Raw genomic sequence first — 16745 nt, 5'->3', positions numbered from 1 at the left:
CCCTCACACATGTTGAGATTCCGTATTAACAGCATACTTGATTACGTGCTTGGTGTTGTCAAGCTTTTTTACGACTTCATGTTTGCACATATATGACACGTTTCTTCCATTAAACTCAGCTGTTAGACAACGCCTGTGTCGTGCACTTTCTGGTGTTTTTGTGCTTTTTGTGCCTTTATTGTGCTGACCGTGACAAATATATATGTTCCAACTAGCCCTATTTGCTACTTCGGCTCACATAACTTTGTCTAAACTGATCACGTGTGAGACAAACTCTTTGAGCAGACGAATGCATATCGTGAAATGTTTTTCACATTCGCTTTCTATATACTTGTCCCTCCCTGGCGAGACAAGCGCGCTAATGAGGCGCGTATACCACAGTGTCAGCCGAAATACGCACGCCTCAAAGAGTTGCAGCATGTTGTGACAACAAGTCACAGCATTTGTGAGGGTTACTCGATCGTGCCTTTTTTTTAATGTGTGACATGAAATAAACAGAAGAACAACAAAATAGGGAAGAAATCGGCGAAGATTCCACTAATCCGCACAAGGCTTGAAACAGCGAAACTGGACGATTAGGAAGACTAATCTTGCCTATAGGTTTTTTTCGTAGGCCTTGTTATAGGCTTACATGCTTTTTTGTAGGAGATGCAAATTGTTTCTAGGTCGTCGCTATAGGCTATTGTGTGACGCTGCAGGTTGGTTTCACGTCGATTCTCAGCTCTCCTAGCTCAAAGAGATTCGAGTCGGACCACAGATAGACCCGGATATCCGAACTCCAGAGACACTCGCGCTGAAAACAAGCGTCTGCACCTCCCATAGATCTACGGGTACAACGTCGGCGTAGGCCTTACATCGATTCAAGGTCTTCGGCTCAGCTCCCCGCCGTCGCTTCACAGCATTGTTTTCGTTTACTTTCTCTTGTGGCTCCCTCCCTGCCTTTCCTTGCATCTTTATCTCTCTCTCTCTCTCTCTCTCTTGTGGCTCATACCTTCTGGGGAGGGGGGGGGTGATTGGGCATTTGCATGGCTCACTGTTGCCTTCTTCATTTTTAGTGGACCAGTGGCGAGTGGTGGAATTCAGCCAATTTCCGTAGTGCATACTCGTTAACGATGAAGGAGGTCGAAACTTCCGGAGCCCACCACTACGGCGTCTCTCATAATCATACACTGGTTTTGGGACGTTAAACCCCACATATTAATCAATCGTTTATGATAATGATAGTTTCCCGAATCCAACCGCAAGAAACGATTTAGATTCACTCAGTGAAATAATATGCCACAAAACTGAGTGTTGGCCCACTCCAGACGTGGTACAGCCTGGACGGTCGTAGGAGCCGGGCGTTTCAAGTACAATGATACGGAGGAGGACAGCCGGGGACGGAAGAAATGGGCGATAACATCTCCAAATCACACCGCTGTTCGTAAAGTGCGAGAAACGAGTCAACCAGAAGACCTCGCGGTTTCTGTCGGCTCGGATACGCACTTTCCAGGGTCAGGATTTTCAGAGGCAGGATGGCGCGCATCACTGGGGGGGGGGGGGGGGGGGGGTCAGCGATACGTAATGTGGGACGCCCACGAGGCTGCTCTCCTTGAGGTAACGCGTCCCTTAGAGGCGAACGAAAACGGTGAGAACCTTGAACGCTCAGGAGCCGGGGTAGCACTTGCATGGGACGCCCTAAAGCGGGCGAAGCACAAAGTGTGCAAGCGACATTTAAATATCCCAACAGTGAGATACGCAAAGGGTTGCGTTACGGCCGGCAGAAAGAAGGGGGGGGGGGCATATACAAGACGTAGAACGATGAGACCCAACTTTCCACCCCCTCCCATCCTGCTCCCTTCCTTAAGTTCCCTCATCGCAACATTCGAAAATGAAAAGCGCCCAGTATGCATCGCAGAGGTATAGTTCACTGCAACAGAGGCAGCAGCGTTATGCCGCTCTCACCAGGACCAGAAGATATGCGTACGCACTGTGTCTTTTGGAATTCACGTCACCGACGATATCTGCGTGTAAGGTGTTATATAGACTTTCAGCCAAGACAGCGCCCCGGCCACGGCTTATGGTCGTTCAGCCGGTTATGCGCGCTCGTTGACGTTGACATCTTACATGCATGTCATAGCGACGTTGCCCCCGACCACTAGACCGGCGCAGGCCCTTTTCGCACGGCTAAAAGCGGATTATTAACTGTACGGTTGGCGACTAAAAAGTGGCGTATATGTAAAAAACAAAAATAAAGAACGGCTTAAAGAATTAATTTGCCTGCATGCAGAACTCGAAGGACAGCAACGAACTCCGTCTATCTTCCCTCGACCTGGACAAAGTCATGGATTCCAGCGAGGCAGCGCGTGGATATAAACAGCACCGTTCCAGTAACGCAAGTGAATTGACTACATTATAGAACGGGAAGAAGAGACGTTAGCATTGCTCAGACAGGCTGGCTTTGCAGTGCCGGGTAAGGGTGGTAAAGAGAATAACGTAAAATAGGAAATATATATTACCAAAAAAAATTAAATAAGAGGGAAAAATGGAAGAACACTGAATTTGACACTGCTGGGTACTTCATCCATTCCCCTTTCCGATACCATTTGACCAAGAGGGTATAACATAAATAAATAAATAAATAAATAAATAAATAAATAAATAAATAAATAAATAAATAAATAAATAAATAAATAAATAAATAATGTCCGCCTCTCAGACCAGTTGTCCGCAAAAGAGCGACAACGATTTCAAAGCTCTTGAGGAAGGCTACAGCGCAGGACCCAGGAATTCCCAGGACACTTAATTCCGAAAAAAAAAAAGGCGATTGCGAAATCTCTCTAGCGCTCGACTATCAAACGCGGAACCTCTCTATGCGGCTGGAATAGGTATAATATAGGCGTGCTGGCGCCATCCACGATGCACAGCCTCCGATGCGTACAGCACACACACATTTGCATCCACCACCCCACTTTGTGTGTGTGTGTGTGTCTGCACGTGTCACACGCGAACATTAAGTATAAACCTACTGCTGCACGCAAGAACTAGCCCGAGATTTTCAGGACACCAAAAAACTGCGACCTCCAAGCCGTGCTCAGCTCTAGGCACGACCTCGATCTTTGTCGTATATACTGTGCACAAAAAAAAAAATCGCTCCTCGAGACACTTAACTAGGCTTATCATTGATCCCGGCATATTTACGCCACCGCACCGAGAAAGCTTGATGCTAATACGCCGCGCAAGTTCGTACGCGGAGCGCGGCCCTCCGATTGGCTCGCACAATATCTCGCTCCTTTTCCAGGGCCGCTGCGGGGGCCTCGGCGTGCTGCATTCGGGGCGCGTCGATACGGGACGCGCGGAAACTTGACCCACTGATCGGTCTTCCAAGGTCGGGCTTTCCAGCGGGGACCAGCTGTGCGCGCAGGACGACTCCGTGTGTTTTACGGCATTCCTATCACATCACGCGCCACGCCGGAATCACTGTGCCTGCAGGTTCCACGTTCGTAGGGAGTCACGAATGGCGTGATTGGTATCGGCACGCTCGACGAGGTGGAAACAAAATAAAGTAAAGGAAGCGAAAAGTAGGCACTGAGGAGAGCGCGCGACTCTCTCCGTTCTGCGCATCCGACATACGTGCTCGGTCGAACTCTCAGCGTTGCGCATATGCACGTTTCGGGCTTACACGGTTCCGATTCCCAACAGCCATATAGTTCCCCAGAAGGTACTCTGCCATTCCCAGCAGCCATATAGTTTTCTAGAAGGTACTCTGCCATTCTCAGCAGCCATATAGTTTCCTAGAAGGTACTCTGGCCCCGCCGTGGTGGTCTAGTGGCTAAGGTACTCGGCTGCTGACCCGCAGGTCGCGGGTTCGAATCCCGGCTGCGGCGGCTGCGTTTCCGATGGAGGCGGAAATGTTGTAGGCCCGTGTGCTCAGATTTGGGTGGACGTTAAAGAACCCCAGGTGGTCGAAATTTCCGGAGCCCTCCACTACGGCGTCTCTCATAATGATATGGTGGTTTTGGGACGTTGAACCCCACATATCAATCAATAGAAGGTACTCTGCCATTCCCAGCAGCCATATAGTTTCCCAGAAGGTACTCTACTCTGGCACTAGAAGGCACTCTGGCGCTAGTGTCTATGTGAGCTACAACGCATGGTATTCCAGCTGCACCATGGGAATGATTTGTCCAGGCTTCGTCCTTCCGGATCCGCGAGGCCTGAGGCCACTTTGTCGCAAGACGAAGTTCAGCAAATGTTCAGCAGTGTCACTTCCGTCACCTTAGCCTTAATAAAATGGTGGTGGCGCAAATGACACTAGCAAGGAAAAAAAGAAGGAGACAGGATAGAGCGCCACTCCTGTGGCGCTCTACCCCGTCTCCTTTTTTTTTTCTTGCTAGTAACATTTGCACCACCATCATTTTATCAAGTTATGCATCAACTCGCCCAAAATCACACTCTGCTAAATTATCTTAGCCTTTTATGCTCACCAGTTTAAATCAGCTCCCGAAGTTCATAGGGATACATCATTTTTTTTTCATCCGAAACAAAATCAAAACGCAACTATAAACAAAGCCGCAGGCAGCTTTGTTTATTGGACGAAGACTATAGGCAAATCCATGTACTACCCATCGTTGCCATGGTGCATGGCTGAACGATCGCAGCGCCAGAGTTCCCTCTAGTTAACTATAGGAAACTCAATGGTCTGCAGCCACGGCGGCCGTAGTTCGACGGCAGGCGAGAATGCAAAAACGTTCGCGCACTTCGATTCGAGAGCACACAAAGCGACATCGAGGTGTCAAAATTAATACGGAGTACTCCGCTACAGCGTGTCTACATAGTTATGTCACAGTTGTGGCCCCACCCCCATCTCTAAAAAAAAAAAAAACGAATACCTCGCCTTAAGCGTTGCCTGTGGAATTTTCGGGGGCTTTCCACCTGCATTTTTCATGCCATGAGAAGTTATCCGCTATAGAAGGTGTTACGAAAAACAAGAATGTATTAATATGTGAAATCCGAAGTCTGATGGCAACCAGTGTATGGCCGGGCAAGTGCACGCAAAACAAGCACAAAATTATAGTCCGAGAAAAAGAGACGGTCAACTAAATACGTTTCCACTCCTCTTGTTCACCAAAAATAAAAATAACAAAAACTCTACGGCAGTGGCACCGCTCTTTTTTTACCATCACGCTTCATTACACGCCACAGGTGCGTATGAATCATTGGAAGTGTTCTACCTTTTCTACTATGGGCGTGTGCGCCATGACCTGGGTGTGCGAGAATTCCAGATGCTGGTACATATAGCGTAGAAGCAGAGGAAATTTCGAAGTTATCGTAGGATTGGAACATTCCTTTGCATTCGGCTCACTCGAGACTTCACTCTGCATGCTGTTATAGTAAAGGGTAAAACAGGTTTTAAAAACTGTCGCTATTGTGAGCTCTCTCTTTTGCAGTCATTTTTGACATCCCTACACAGTACTAACGAGCATCGTACTCAAATTCAGCCATATGTATACACCGTGTGCTATAGCTTCGATCGTACCGTGCTGGCCAGCGCAAGCAAGACGTTCGACACGTAGACAGCGCACCTAAGCACTGCAATTGCACGGTAGTCTAGACATGCAGATCTGCAACGTGATTAGTATATAATATGGCCGCGCTATACCACCGGCATTGCATAATTGGGCAGCCTAACTCTCTACATAGATCCAGGAATGTCGTCGCTAAGCCAAACACCCTCATAAAATCCAAGCACATCTGAAAAAGGAAAGTGTTTACTTTCTCGCCTATATGCTCGCCCATCTTAAAGACCGATAATGTCCGTTGTGCAAGTAAATATTTCAGCCACGCAGCCCTGAAAACCAAAAGCATTCCTACGCATTGCAGTATGCACGATACGCTGGCGCTTGCTAGAACGGGAGGCCGGTAATTTGTAAGCGTCAGGTGCCTCGCGCGCAGCCCACGTCAGGAGCTTATCAAAGTGGCGACGGAAAAAGCCTTGCGTTAGTTTCGCGAGGATTCCTCAATTTTATAGCGCATCCTGTTTTCATCGCAAGCTGGAAAATTCAACGCGGCTCGCGCAGCACACTCCACCTCACTCTTTCTCGGTACTGCCGTGATCGCGTCCTGGCAGAATCATGCCTGACGCTTTATACCATTCGAATTGCGCAACGCTCGGCAAGGCGAACATCAGGCGCCGCCTTGCCACGCGTCGTCCCTTACCGGTAGTCGACGCTGAGGTGATGCGGCGAGATGGGATCCATCGGCACGTATCACGGGGCGGCTTCTCTTCGAGGCGTGACGAACATAAAAAAAAACAAAAATGTGGGGAAGACGCGGCCACACAACCACCACCAGAACGTCTTCGTCGATCACGAGTCTTTCCCTATACGCAGAAACCGATATCCGTCGACGATCGACTCCCGATTTCGCTAAAGCAGACCCCGAAGCTCCTTTGTTGGCCCGGCACCTTTTCTTTCTGTCTCTTCGTACTTTTCGTTCGTACTACCCCCCGTTACACGCCCTTGTCCCGAACCCCGCAAAGACGAGTCGCACAAAGAAATAACCTTTAGGACGACGCGGACTGCACTATATCCCCCGTGTCCGCGTGCAATCCGAGTTGTCTCGCGAAGTTGGAGAGACAGTGAGAGGGGGGGGGGGCGCAGCTAGCGAAAACTAAGGACCCCCCCCCCCCCCTTTCCTTCCTCTCCATGGCATCACTTCACGTGACGTCGGAAGACGGCGTCATTAGTTGAAAAAAAAAAAAAAGACCGAGAAAAGACGGAGTTCTCGACAACGTTAGGCCCTGAGAAGGAGGCGTCCGAAAAAGTCACAAAATCGGCTGCCAAAAAAACAGCGAGCGTTCGCGTCAGGCCTCTAAGACAATGCACCGGTGGCGCGCTTTTGCTCCACACCGTGAGCAGCGAGACGACGAAGCTGCGGTTTGTTAACTGCGGCGTCCCGCGGAGTCTGGGGGATGCGGTTCGACCTTTCTTTTCTTCACCCCCCCCCCCCCCCCCATTTTTATTTATTTTTACTAGAGCACGAGAAGCTAGCACGCGAAACACCTAATTGCACGCACGCTACAGGGACTTGGCTCAGTGAGTGACATGGGCGAAGTGTCGCACAATTAAAATTAGCCACGTGTGACGCGTCGCGGCCTGCGGACCAGCACGAGGGAAACGTTTGAACGCGGCAAGGCACACTGAGCCGTTCTTCTCGTGGAAGGAAATAAAGCGAATGCTTACGTGCACCCCATGTGGCACTGACGCTAATCGCGAAGAGGCGTCAGGTCTCAGCCATCTATGCAGACAGACTTCTACTATCTCTTCATCTATCTTTGTGCCTATATACTCAGGTATACTCTTCACTGTATGGAAGAGACAGGATGGAGGGTACACGAGTTCGAGCAGTGGGTCAAACGAACACGCGAAGTCGCTGCACGCCATGGGAATCGGCAGGATAGGGTGGGGGGCGCACTTGCCCGCACTCCCACCCAAGCCGGGCCAACGCTGCCCCCATCCTGTCGCGATGCGACGCAGCGCTGTAATATGTTAGCAACGCAAAATATTAGCGTAAATGATGGACTTGTGCGCCATCACTACCGAATGTCACTACAGAATTAACGATTCATGTCATGTTATTACATTTCTTGCATGGGCTGCGCCATACTTGAACGTAAATGAACTATACCTGAATTTTGCATGCAGCGATATCTGACGCACGAGCGAAACATGATACGAGTACTCCATAGGCATACGGCGGCTATAGAAGTGCAACCACAGCGATAAATACACTGCCGGTTGTCGAGCTTCCCCAGTGGTCCCGCCACGGTGGTCTATAGGCTAAGGTACTCGGCTGCTGACCTACAAGATCGAATCCCGGCTGCGGCAGCTGCAGTTTCAACAGAGGCGAAAATGCTGTAGGCCCGTGTGTTCAGATTTGAGTGCCCGTTAAAGAACCCCAGGCGGTCGAAATTTCTGGAGCCCTCCACTGCGGCACCTTTCATAATCATATGGTGGTTTGTGGACGTTAAACCCCACAAATCAATCTATCGAGCTTCCCGAGTGCTGTATGGTTTCTGAGTGCTTTCGAAGCAGTCAGTGGATGCACCGTTTTCCGTATCTTTTCCTGGGCAAAAACAGAAACCATCGAGAAAGTGTATGCCCATTATGTTGATGTACTCGCTCACTGGATTCCAAGCCGACCGGTTGTGCCCTCGCGATCTCCGACGACAGCGCAGCTCTGGCCGACTGGGTTGGTCCTATAGGCCACCTCCTGCCGCCGGTCCCCTACGATGACAACAGCGCAGCTCTGGCCGACTGCATTAGCCCTACTCCATCTCCTGTCGCCGACAAGAGCTCTCGCCAGTGGTGCCCCGTCCTCGGACTCCAGTGACCGTGTTTCATCTTTCCTATCTCTCTTCTGTCGTCGCTCGCTGTCCCTGCGCATCTCTATCTATCTATCTATCTATCTATCTATCTATCTATCTATCTATATATATATATATATATATATATATATATATATATATATATATATATATATATATATATATATATATATATACACCTTTCATCCTATCCATTTAATTCCTCCTTACCCCCCTCCCTTGTGAGTTACTGTTGAGGTGTCACACCAGATGCAGACAGTTACGGGGCTGACTTTTCTTTTCCCTTTTATAACCACAATTTTCATCATGTACAGTCGCAGCCACGTCCATGTAGAGCGCGCGAGGAGCCGGTTTTCGCTCCGCGGGGCGAAACCTCGAGGTAGTTTCGGGCTCTGATGTGGTCAGCCTCACAGCTAGGCCCCACTTGCTTCTGATACAGCACTTCAGAGCGCGAAACTTCCTTGAGGTCCCGCCTCGCAGAGCGAAAACCTGCTCCTCGCGTGATCTGCGCAGACATGGCCGCGACTGCACGCGTAGTGTGAGGGTTGGTAGTATATTATGCGTGTGTATAACATGTGCTCACCTCAACGCACCTCTTCTTGTTGATGAAGTCAAGAAAGAAAGCTTCGCGATAGGGGCAAGAATGAAAATGAGGCGATTGAGTGCATCTGACGACGGCCTTATACCTTGGGTCCCAAGCTTTCTTGGGGTAAATGTGTGAACTCAACAATGCGCAGCAATCCCGAAATGAATGACGTCACGAGCGCGCGCGAGGGGAGACAGTTACTCTGGCTCACTGACAGAAGGCATTGATTTGTGGTCGATTGATTTGTGGGGTTTAACGTCCCAAAACCATTATTTGATTATGAGAGACGCCGTAGTGGAGGGCTCCAGAAATTTTGACCACCTGGGGTTCTTTAACGTGCACCCAAATTTGAGTACACGGGCCTACAACATTTCCGCCTCACTGACAGAAGGCAGGCGCCCACCAATACCTATTAACCCCGGACGCACGCATCGATTCTGCGGCTTCTCAAGAATGCGATCAAAGAGCTCCTCGGGAACAGATCATCACGATAGCGCCACATCACTGCGCACACATGGACACACGTAGCCTTTATCCGTAGAAATCCATAAGCAGTCGTTATATATACACGCGCTCATCTCAGCCTTATCAGAGTCACTTCGGCATCACAGTCGCTCGTTTGCTGCGAGTGCAGACAACCGGAGCAACGCCAGAGCGTAGAACGAGGCTTGTCTGTGAATAAATCTTGCGCAGGAAGCCCCGCGGTAGGAGGTATACCTCATCTGCTTCCTATCGATAACGTTGAACTGGCATCGCAGAAGGTCGCGACAGGCGCGATTTCCGCGTGTGCTTTGAACACCTGGCGTTTACTATCACGCGCAAATACACGAGCATTTTCAGATTGCGACTTTATCCGCATATACCGGCCAGGTAAAGCAAAGCATCGACATTATGTACAGCGGAAGAACGGCCCATCAAAAGTCACAGCGGTGCATTTATCAGCAATGTCGCAGCTTCACCACGACCGCCTCCAAATCATCTGGCATGGGCGAAGTGTTCACATCTAGAATGCAGCTTACTTGGTTCATAACGTCATTGTGAGTATTCGGAGAGATTTGCATGCAAGCACAATAAAAAAAAATTTCATATCATACCCACACCATGGCGAACACAGGCTGGTGGCAAAGACACCGAAGACAAAGCCAAAATACATTCACAGCACTGTTTTCAATTTCCTTTAGTTCAAAAGATCTTTAAGGGCGTAAAATGGCGGGTGGTTTCATACAGGGCACGCAGAGATAGCGTTCGTTGTACGATAATGCATTTTGATAACTTAATGACAGTACACAAGAGGCTAGAGCATGACGCATGCGCAGAAGCAGCAAACGTAAATGATAGCGCACGCAAAGCATTGCGTACTAAACTAAAGCTTCAGAGTATATTCCACTCGAGACCGGGACAATGTTCGATGTACAGCCAACCAGACTTCCCGTTCCCAGGCGGCTATAGGGCGCTGTAAAAGGCGGCGCAAGCCTTGACGTTAACTATCCTCGTCATCGGTAGGCCTGAATCCCCAACAAGGCCGACTGGTCAGCGAGTTCGCGACATAAACGTACGAATGTACGTTTTGACTTGTATGCCACTCGATGTTTCAATTCTCAGATCTGTGTCTAATATGCACTCTTCCCTGTTAGCCTGTGGTGTTTTTATTCTGTTTTATTTCTTGGTTCTTCGACCAGATGTACAGTTGCAATTTGTAATTGTTTAGAGTAGTCTGTACTGTTCATTCTTATTTTTTCCCGTGTTCATTTTTTTTTAATGTGAAGATGACAATCTGTATAATTTCTTCCCACTCCAGTATGAGCCTGTTAAGGCTTACAGTATCAATAAAATAAAATAAATAAATAAACGTCCCTTCGAATCTGGGGCGTCGCCACGAGCGCAGGCGGACGCGAAAAAAAGGCAACGAGACGGCGGCTGGGTCGCGCAAAGCGGGCCGAGATGCACTCGTGCAGTTACCACGCGGAGACAACGCCGGAAACCGGGCGCCAAACCACGCGAAGTCAGACGACGTCGTGGCAGTGACGCAAAGGGAACGCGACGGGCGACCGGAGCAGGCCGGTCAAAATCAGGCTGTCAGGAAGGCCGGACGATTGAGGCCCCGAGAACGAAAGAAAAAAGAGAGAATTCCGAGATAATCGCGCATATACGCGCTCTGATACGAAGAAAGCAAAGAAAAAAAGGTCGCCATTCGGCGATATGGCCTAGAGGCCAGGTGTGTTCACGTCAGTGGACGTGTGCGAGCGCTTCATGGGAACCCGTTCGCCTGTATAGCTTCCGATTCCGTCTCACCTTCACTCACTCACCCTACATAAAATGTCCTTACGCCGTGCGTGAATCGGGATTGCGAGTGTACGCGTAGTTAACACGAATGATACCCTCGAATATCGTGTATCGTTTGGAACACATTGCGAGTTCGTTAAAGAAACGGCGCAAACTATAGCTGCAGACATTGCTTGTGATTACGTGAGCATGATTATGCTTTCCTTTCTCCCTTTTTCTTCCGTGATAACGATCATGACGATGACGATAAGAACGTACTACAATTCTAGCGATTTTACGTCCCAAAACCACGATAGGAAATAAGGGCCGCCACAGTGGAGGGCTGCGGAAATTTCGAAAATCTGGCGTTCTTTAATTAACGTGCACCTAAGTACGCGGGCCCGTAGCACTTCGCCACCGTCGACGTATACACCCGCCGCTGCCGGGATTCGATCCCGCTACCATCGGGTTACCAGTCGAGCAACGTGGCGGGTAATCGACGATGATGACGATTATGATGAATCACGTACTCGAGACGGTTTCCAAAAAAATGCCCAGAATGACGGATGGCCAGCGGAGCTGTTGCACGCATTCCGAGCGCATCAAACGCCTCCAGGCCCCGCCGCGGTGGTGTAGTAGCTAAGGTACTCGGCTGCTGACCCGCGGGTCGCGGGTTCAAATCCCGGCTGCGGCGGCTGCATTTCCGATGGAGGCGGAAATGTTGTAGGCCCGTGTGCTCAGATTTGGGTGCACGTTAAAGAACACCAGGTGGTCGAAATTTCCGGAGCCCTCCACTACGGCGTCTCTCATAATCATATGGCGGTTTTGGGACGTTAAACCGCACATATCAATCAATCAATCAATCAATCAATCAATCAATCAATCAATCAATCAAACGCCTCCAGAACAGAGCAGCATGTATGTATACAGGGGAGGAAAGAGCACTGCACGGCGCATACCACGCGAATGCTCAAATGCACGGCGACCGCGCAAGTAATCGAAAGAATCGCAAAACTAGGCGCGTTTGCCGGCCGCGCACGCACAGGCGTATAGGCATCCGACCAGGGGGAGGGAGGGGGGAGACGATGTGCATAGAAACGCGCGGAGAGCTTTGCTGCGGGGCCCAGGCGCGCGACGTGACTCAGAAAGGCAGCGGGAGTGCGCAATCCAACAACTTCGCGCCGCCGCGCCACATTCCCCGCCGCCATCGGCGTTTCCCGGGGGCCGGAAAGCGCGCGCCTCCTCCTTGCAACACACACAGGTCAGGGAAAAGGACAGCGCAGCAAAATCACAGCTGCAAAGCACCGTCGAGAAAGAGCGATGCGCGCGCGCAGGTTTGGCAGGCTGCGCAGAACGACAGAACCCCGCGAGTTGCATGCACTAAGCTAAACAGAACATCGAGCAAATGGGAATCGGCTGTGCCACGTTTCTCTCGGTCTCCTCTTAAGCCCGCTCTTCTAGGTGCGCATATCAAACAGTTCTGGCACGACAGCTGCACTGCAGCGTAGTAACGGGAACGGAGCCATTGCTTCAGGTTCGTGCACACCACCTCCATCGTCTGAACGTTGAAAGGGGTGCGACTCGCATGCCAAGTACAGCGCGCAGTTTGACGTTGACGCCCTCTATAAGAAGAAAGCGGCCTGAAGCGTTACGCTAACAGCCAAATTCCTGCACGAATTGTCGTCCCAGTGCTTGTTGCGAAAGATATTATAGGGCCGGCGGCTTTACAGATTCCTTTACCCTATCGGTTTTTCGTCAAAGCGGGTTGCAAAAATCATCATTGTGTTTTAATTTGCCTTCGTGAAACACGTAACCTTCTCAATCAGCAAAACGATCCGCCCGTCCACGAGCCTTCTTCGTAGCGAGAAGTTTATTATGACAGAAAAGACAAACGCGCTAAGGCGGCGTTGATGGCGTAGTCGTCAAGTATATAGCGTCATTCGACGGCGCAAACGCGAGTTTACCATTGCCGTCAATGAGGAAACACCGCAACGATTCCCTGGTAATCCGATAACTCAACCAAGCCCATTTCGAAACACACAACGCCACACGCACCACCCCCCTCTCCTCATCTCTCCCCCCACACGCGAAGATAATTAAAGCGAGGCATTTTACCCAACGGCACACGCCGACACCCATCTCGAGGTCGTGGGTTCGGGACCCTGTCTTTAGATGTGTGCGAAATGCACGAACAATCGGGCATACTAGCAGTGGAGTAACCTAGATGCCCAAAATTATTCCCATCTCCGCCACCACACGGCGCGCCATATAATCATCATCCGACCTTGATTTCGGCACGCAAAACAGGAGAATAAACTGACTAAGTTATTCAAACAGCCACTGAGCTGCGCCTCCACGCAGGCACAAACCCACTGCCGCGGAACGTGCATAGATTCTACACATCTCGCTTACCCAGGCAAGGGTGTCCTATGACCGCGAAATTCTCGGCACGCCAAACGGGTCTCATCTCCCGTTTCGAGCAGAGGGCGGCGGTTTAGAGCGAGCGGCGGCGCTGAAATTCTGACGTCCTACGGAAGCATGTAGCTTTGATGGCACGTATTGGTGACACACCGGGTCCCGCGCAACGGGTTGGGAGTCCTCCAGGCAGAGTAAGCTTCACCACGGAACGTCGCATCACTGCCCCAAAGCCCGCCTGTCTCCTATTTATAAATCAGTGGGTGGCCGGCCGGAACTGGGGATAGAACGTGTTGGTAAAGATTCAATTAAGGTATGTATGCATTCATGCCGGAAACGACAAGAGCTATAAAACGGAAATTACTTCAGCGGTCAACTTAGTCTATACACATATCCAGCGGCTTGGCACCAGGAATGAAGGGAGAGACGTCATGTCTCTCTTGAGGTCGATGGTGCAGAGAACGTGAGTGGTGAGAAGTACACGGAAGTGGACGAGATTGTTAAGGACGAGGCCTGTGGCCCCCAGAGCAGTGAAGAAAAGGACAGGAAGTATCAGCGATTGATACGAACAGCAGGTCGAGGAGTCACAGTGTATTGTGATGGAGAGGTCATGGAATGGCGGGTTGGCGAAGAGGAGGCTGTTGATGAGAATGGAGAGGAGAATCAGGAGGTGAATACGGCGCTGAATTTGATGGAAAGGAGCAGCTGACAGCGACACAGAGCACAAAGACGAGACCGCGTAGACGAAAGGCGTCAGTGACGAGAACCCCATAAATACGCAACGCGACCCAAATAAGAACGACGAGAAGGATGTAGGTGAGCAGGAGAGCGAGGCGGGCAGCGAGACAGACGCAGGCGTTGACCGAAGTGGCCTGGCCGGCTCAGTTTCGTTTCGATCAAAAGACGGTTGGACCTGCAGAGTTTCACCACTAGCCGAAGCCGGTCCCGCGTCTTCGGCGCTTCCTTGCCGCCGTATAATTTCCATGATATGTGCCTAGTGGTTCCTGGCCAGTATGGCAATTGCGTGGACAGATTAGGAGTTCGAATCATCGGCACGTCGCAGATAAGCCACGCATGCATTCGCGTCAAGCTGCAATCCAAGTGCATGGAGATGTTCTTTCTATGTATCGCGCTCTTCATATATGAAAATCGCGCGTCGCCGGACCATTGCACTGCTCCTTGCAGTGAACGCAGAAGTACGCGGACTTAAAATTTTGAGACGGCGCCATCAGACGACCAGTGTAAATGTCTTCCAGGAATGCCTCTGACCGCAACAGGCCTGTATAGCCCGCCGGTGCGCAAAGGTGGCTGTGTAAGCTTCGAGGGCCTACGTCAGGGGCCATGGTCTGTCAACAGCGACGGGAGCACCTCCAACTTTTATTTGCTAATAAAGTAAGCTACAATGTGTTAAGTAGCTATTTTTTATGTTAGTTATACACCGAAACAAAGGGACATATATGATTACCCCAAAGAAAGCCACTAAAACACGGAAAATGGAAAAACTGACAACCAGAAAGCAGAGACAGTGACGGAGTCGGCTATTGACAACTGGAATTTAATAACGAAAAAAAAACGCCTTCGATTGGGACTCTGCTTTAAGAAGTTCGGAGTTACTACCATGACTACGGGTTGTACAGAGAGCCCACAATGCGGCGATGGACTTTCCCGTCGCCACGTGGGAGTGGCCCGCGACGTTGCTCTAAAAGAGTAACGTTTCTCATGACCCAATAAAGCTCGGTGTCAGTCCGTCAGCCCACGTTTCAGTGTTTTTTTTTTTTTTCGAGTGTAACCGTGTACTAACTTACCGAACAAAAAACTCACTGAAGCCTATATGTGACGACTGAGGAAACACGTGGGCCAATCAAAATGGCACGGGCACAATCACAATGCGGCGAAGAATTTGTGCGCTGTGTCACGGCGCACGGTAACAATTTCCAGAGGCATGTGGAAAGAATAGAAAACTTTGCAGCGGGGGCCATGACCGAGACAAAACGAAAAAAAATAATAATAATAAAAGGGGGAAGGGCTACTCGTGGCTCTCCTAACAATAAAAAAAGAATATTACTAAAGCCAATGCTGGCGAAAGTAGATTTCGATCGCTGTTTCACCACACAACACCTGAGCGCGAAACGCACTGTGACGAGCACTCGGGGTGATTAGACGACGTTCTCGTGTCAACGTGGAAAGAGGAGAAAAAAAAAAGAAGGTGACGCCCTCTTACTGCGACGCTCCGTTTCTCCTTGTAACGGCAAAAGGGAATGAATAATTCACAAGGTGCGTGCTGGCGGGCGACCTTGCATTGTCACCTCGCGTGAACCATCCACGCAGGAGCGCAGCCCGAGGTTACAGTATACCATACTGGCACTACATTACGTGAGCGACGTGACAGGCAGCAGACAAAACCAAACGAGCACACGACTTTAGAAGAAAGAAAGAAAGAAAGAAGTCCTAGAACAATGCCTCTGTCGGAGTATATATAGCTCGAAAAAACGCAAAAATAGGCCAGGCCTGCGCAGAACGCGCCGCACAGCCACAGCGAAAGCTATAAGAGCGGCTTCTCAGAGTCTCTTGTAACACTCTTGGGGTAACTGCTACAAACACACTAAGTTCTTGGTACCCACTACGACATAAATAAACATACTTTTTGTGTAGTAGGCCAGCATTCACTATTCTATCCTTCGTCATTCTTCGGAGAAGCGCTAGACTTGCTTTAGGAAATGTTGTGCATTTTTTTATGCAGTGACTGACGACGGTGAAGAATTATGCCTGAAGAGGGTAAGTGCCGCAGTCAACAGGTGATCAAGAACAGGTTTTCTAATGGGTTGAATCATCGGTCGACTCACTCATTACGCAATTCGCATTGTGTGACGCCTGGTTGATCGCTTGATGTCCTAAAATGCTTTGTTACTCATATTAACGCTCGACATCAAGCTTGTCTAAGGCCAGTTTAGAAACGATTTCGAAGCACCGGCGTGGCTCAGTTCTAACATGGCTGGCACATTGGCAGCGTAATCACTGCATTAGTTGTACTTTAGCAATTGAAAATGATAATGAATTACCTTTTGATTTATACATGATGACTGCCTTGCATAGTATATGGCACTCTAGAATGGC

The 16745-nt window shown here is 49.8% G+C and overlaps 1 protein-coding gene across 8 annotated transcripts in view; it reads right to left on the bottom strand.

Annotated features, from left to right (window-relative positions):
- LOC119187143 (sodium-driven chloride bicarbonate exchanger-like) overlaps window positions 1-16745 on the bottom strand; it is a 240234-nt gene that overhangs the window by 90496 nt on the left and 132993 nt on the right. The window contains exon 1 of one of the 8 annotated variants that reach the window (XM_075894111.1): window positions 6199-6355. The exons of the other annotated variants lie outside the window; for them this stretch is intronic. Coding sequence (XP_075750226.1) covers window positions 6199-6239 — 41 coding nt within the window. The 5' untranslated portion in view covers window positions 6240-6355. Of the gene's footprint in view, window positions 1-6198; window positions 6356-16745 lie in introns of those variants that run through there. 8 annotated transcript variants of the gene reach the window in all.

The sequence above is a fragment of the Rhipicephalus microplus genome, chromosome 1 (genome assembly GCF_043290135.1).
Source record: "Rhipicephalus microplus isolate Deutch F79 chromosome 1, USDA_Rmic, whole genome shotgun sequence".
Taxonomy (NCBI): Eukaryota; Metazoa; Arthropoda; class Arachnida; order Ixodida; family Ixodidae; genus Rhipicephalus; species Rhipicephalus microplus.
This window is presented reverse-complemented; position numbering and strand designations above follow the sequence as displayed.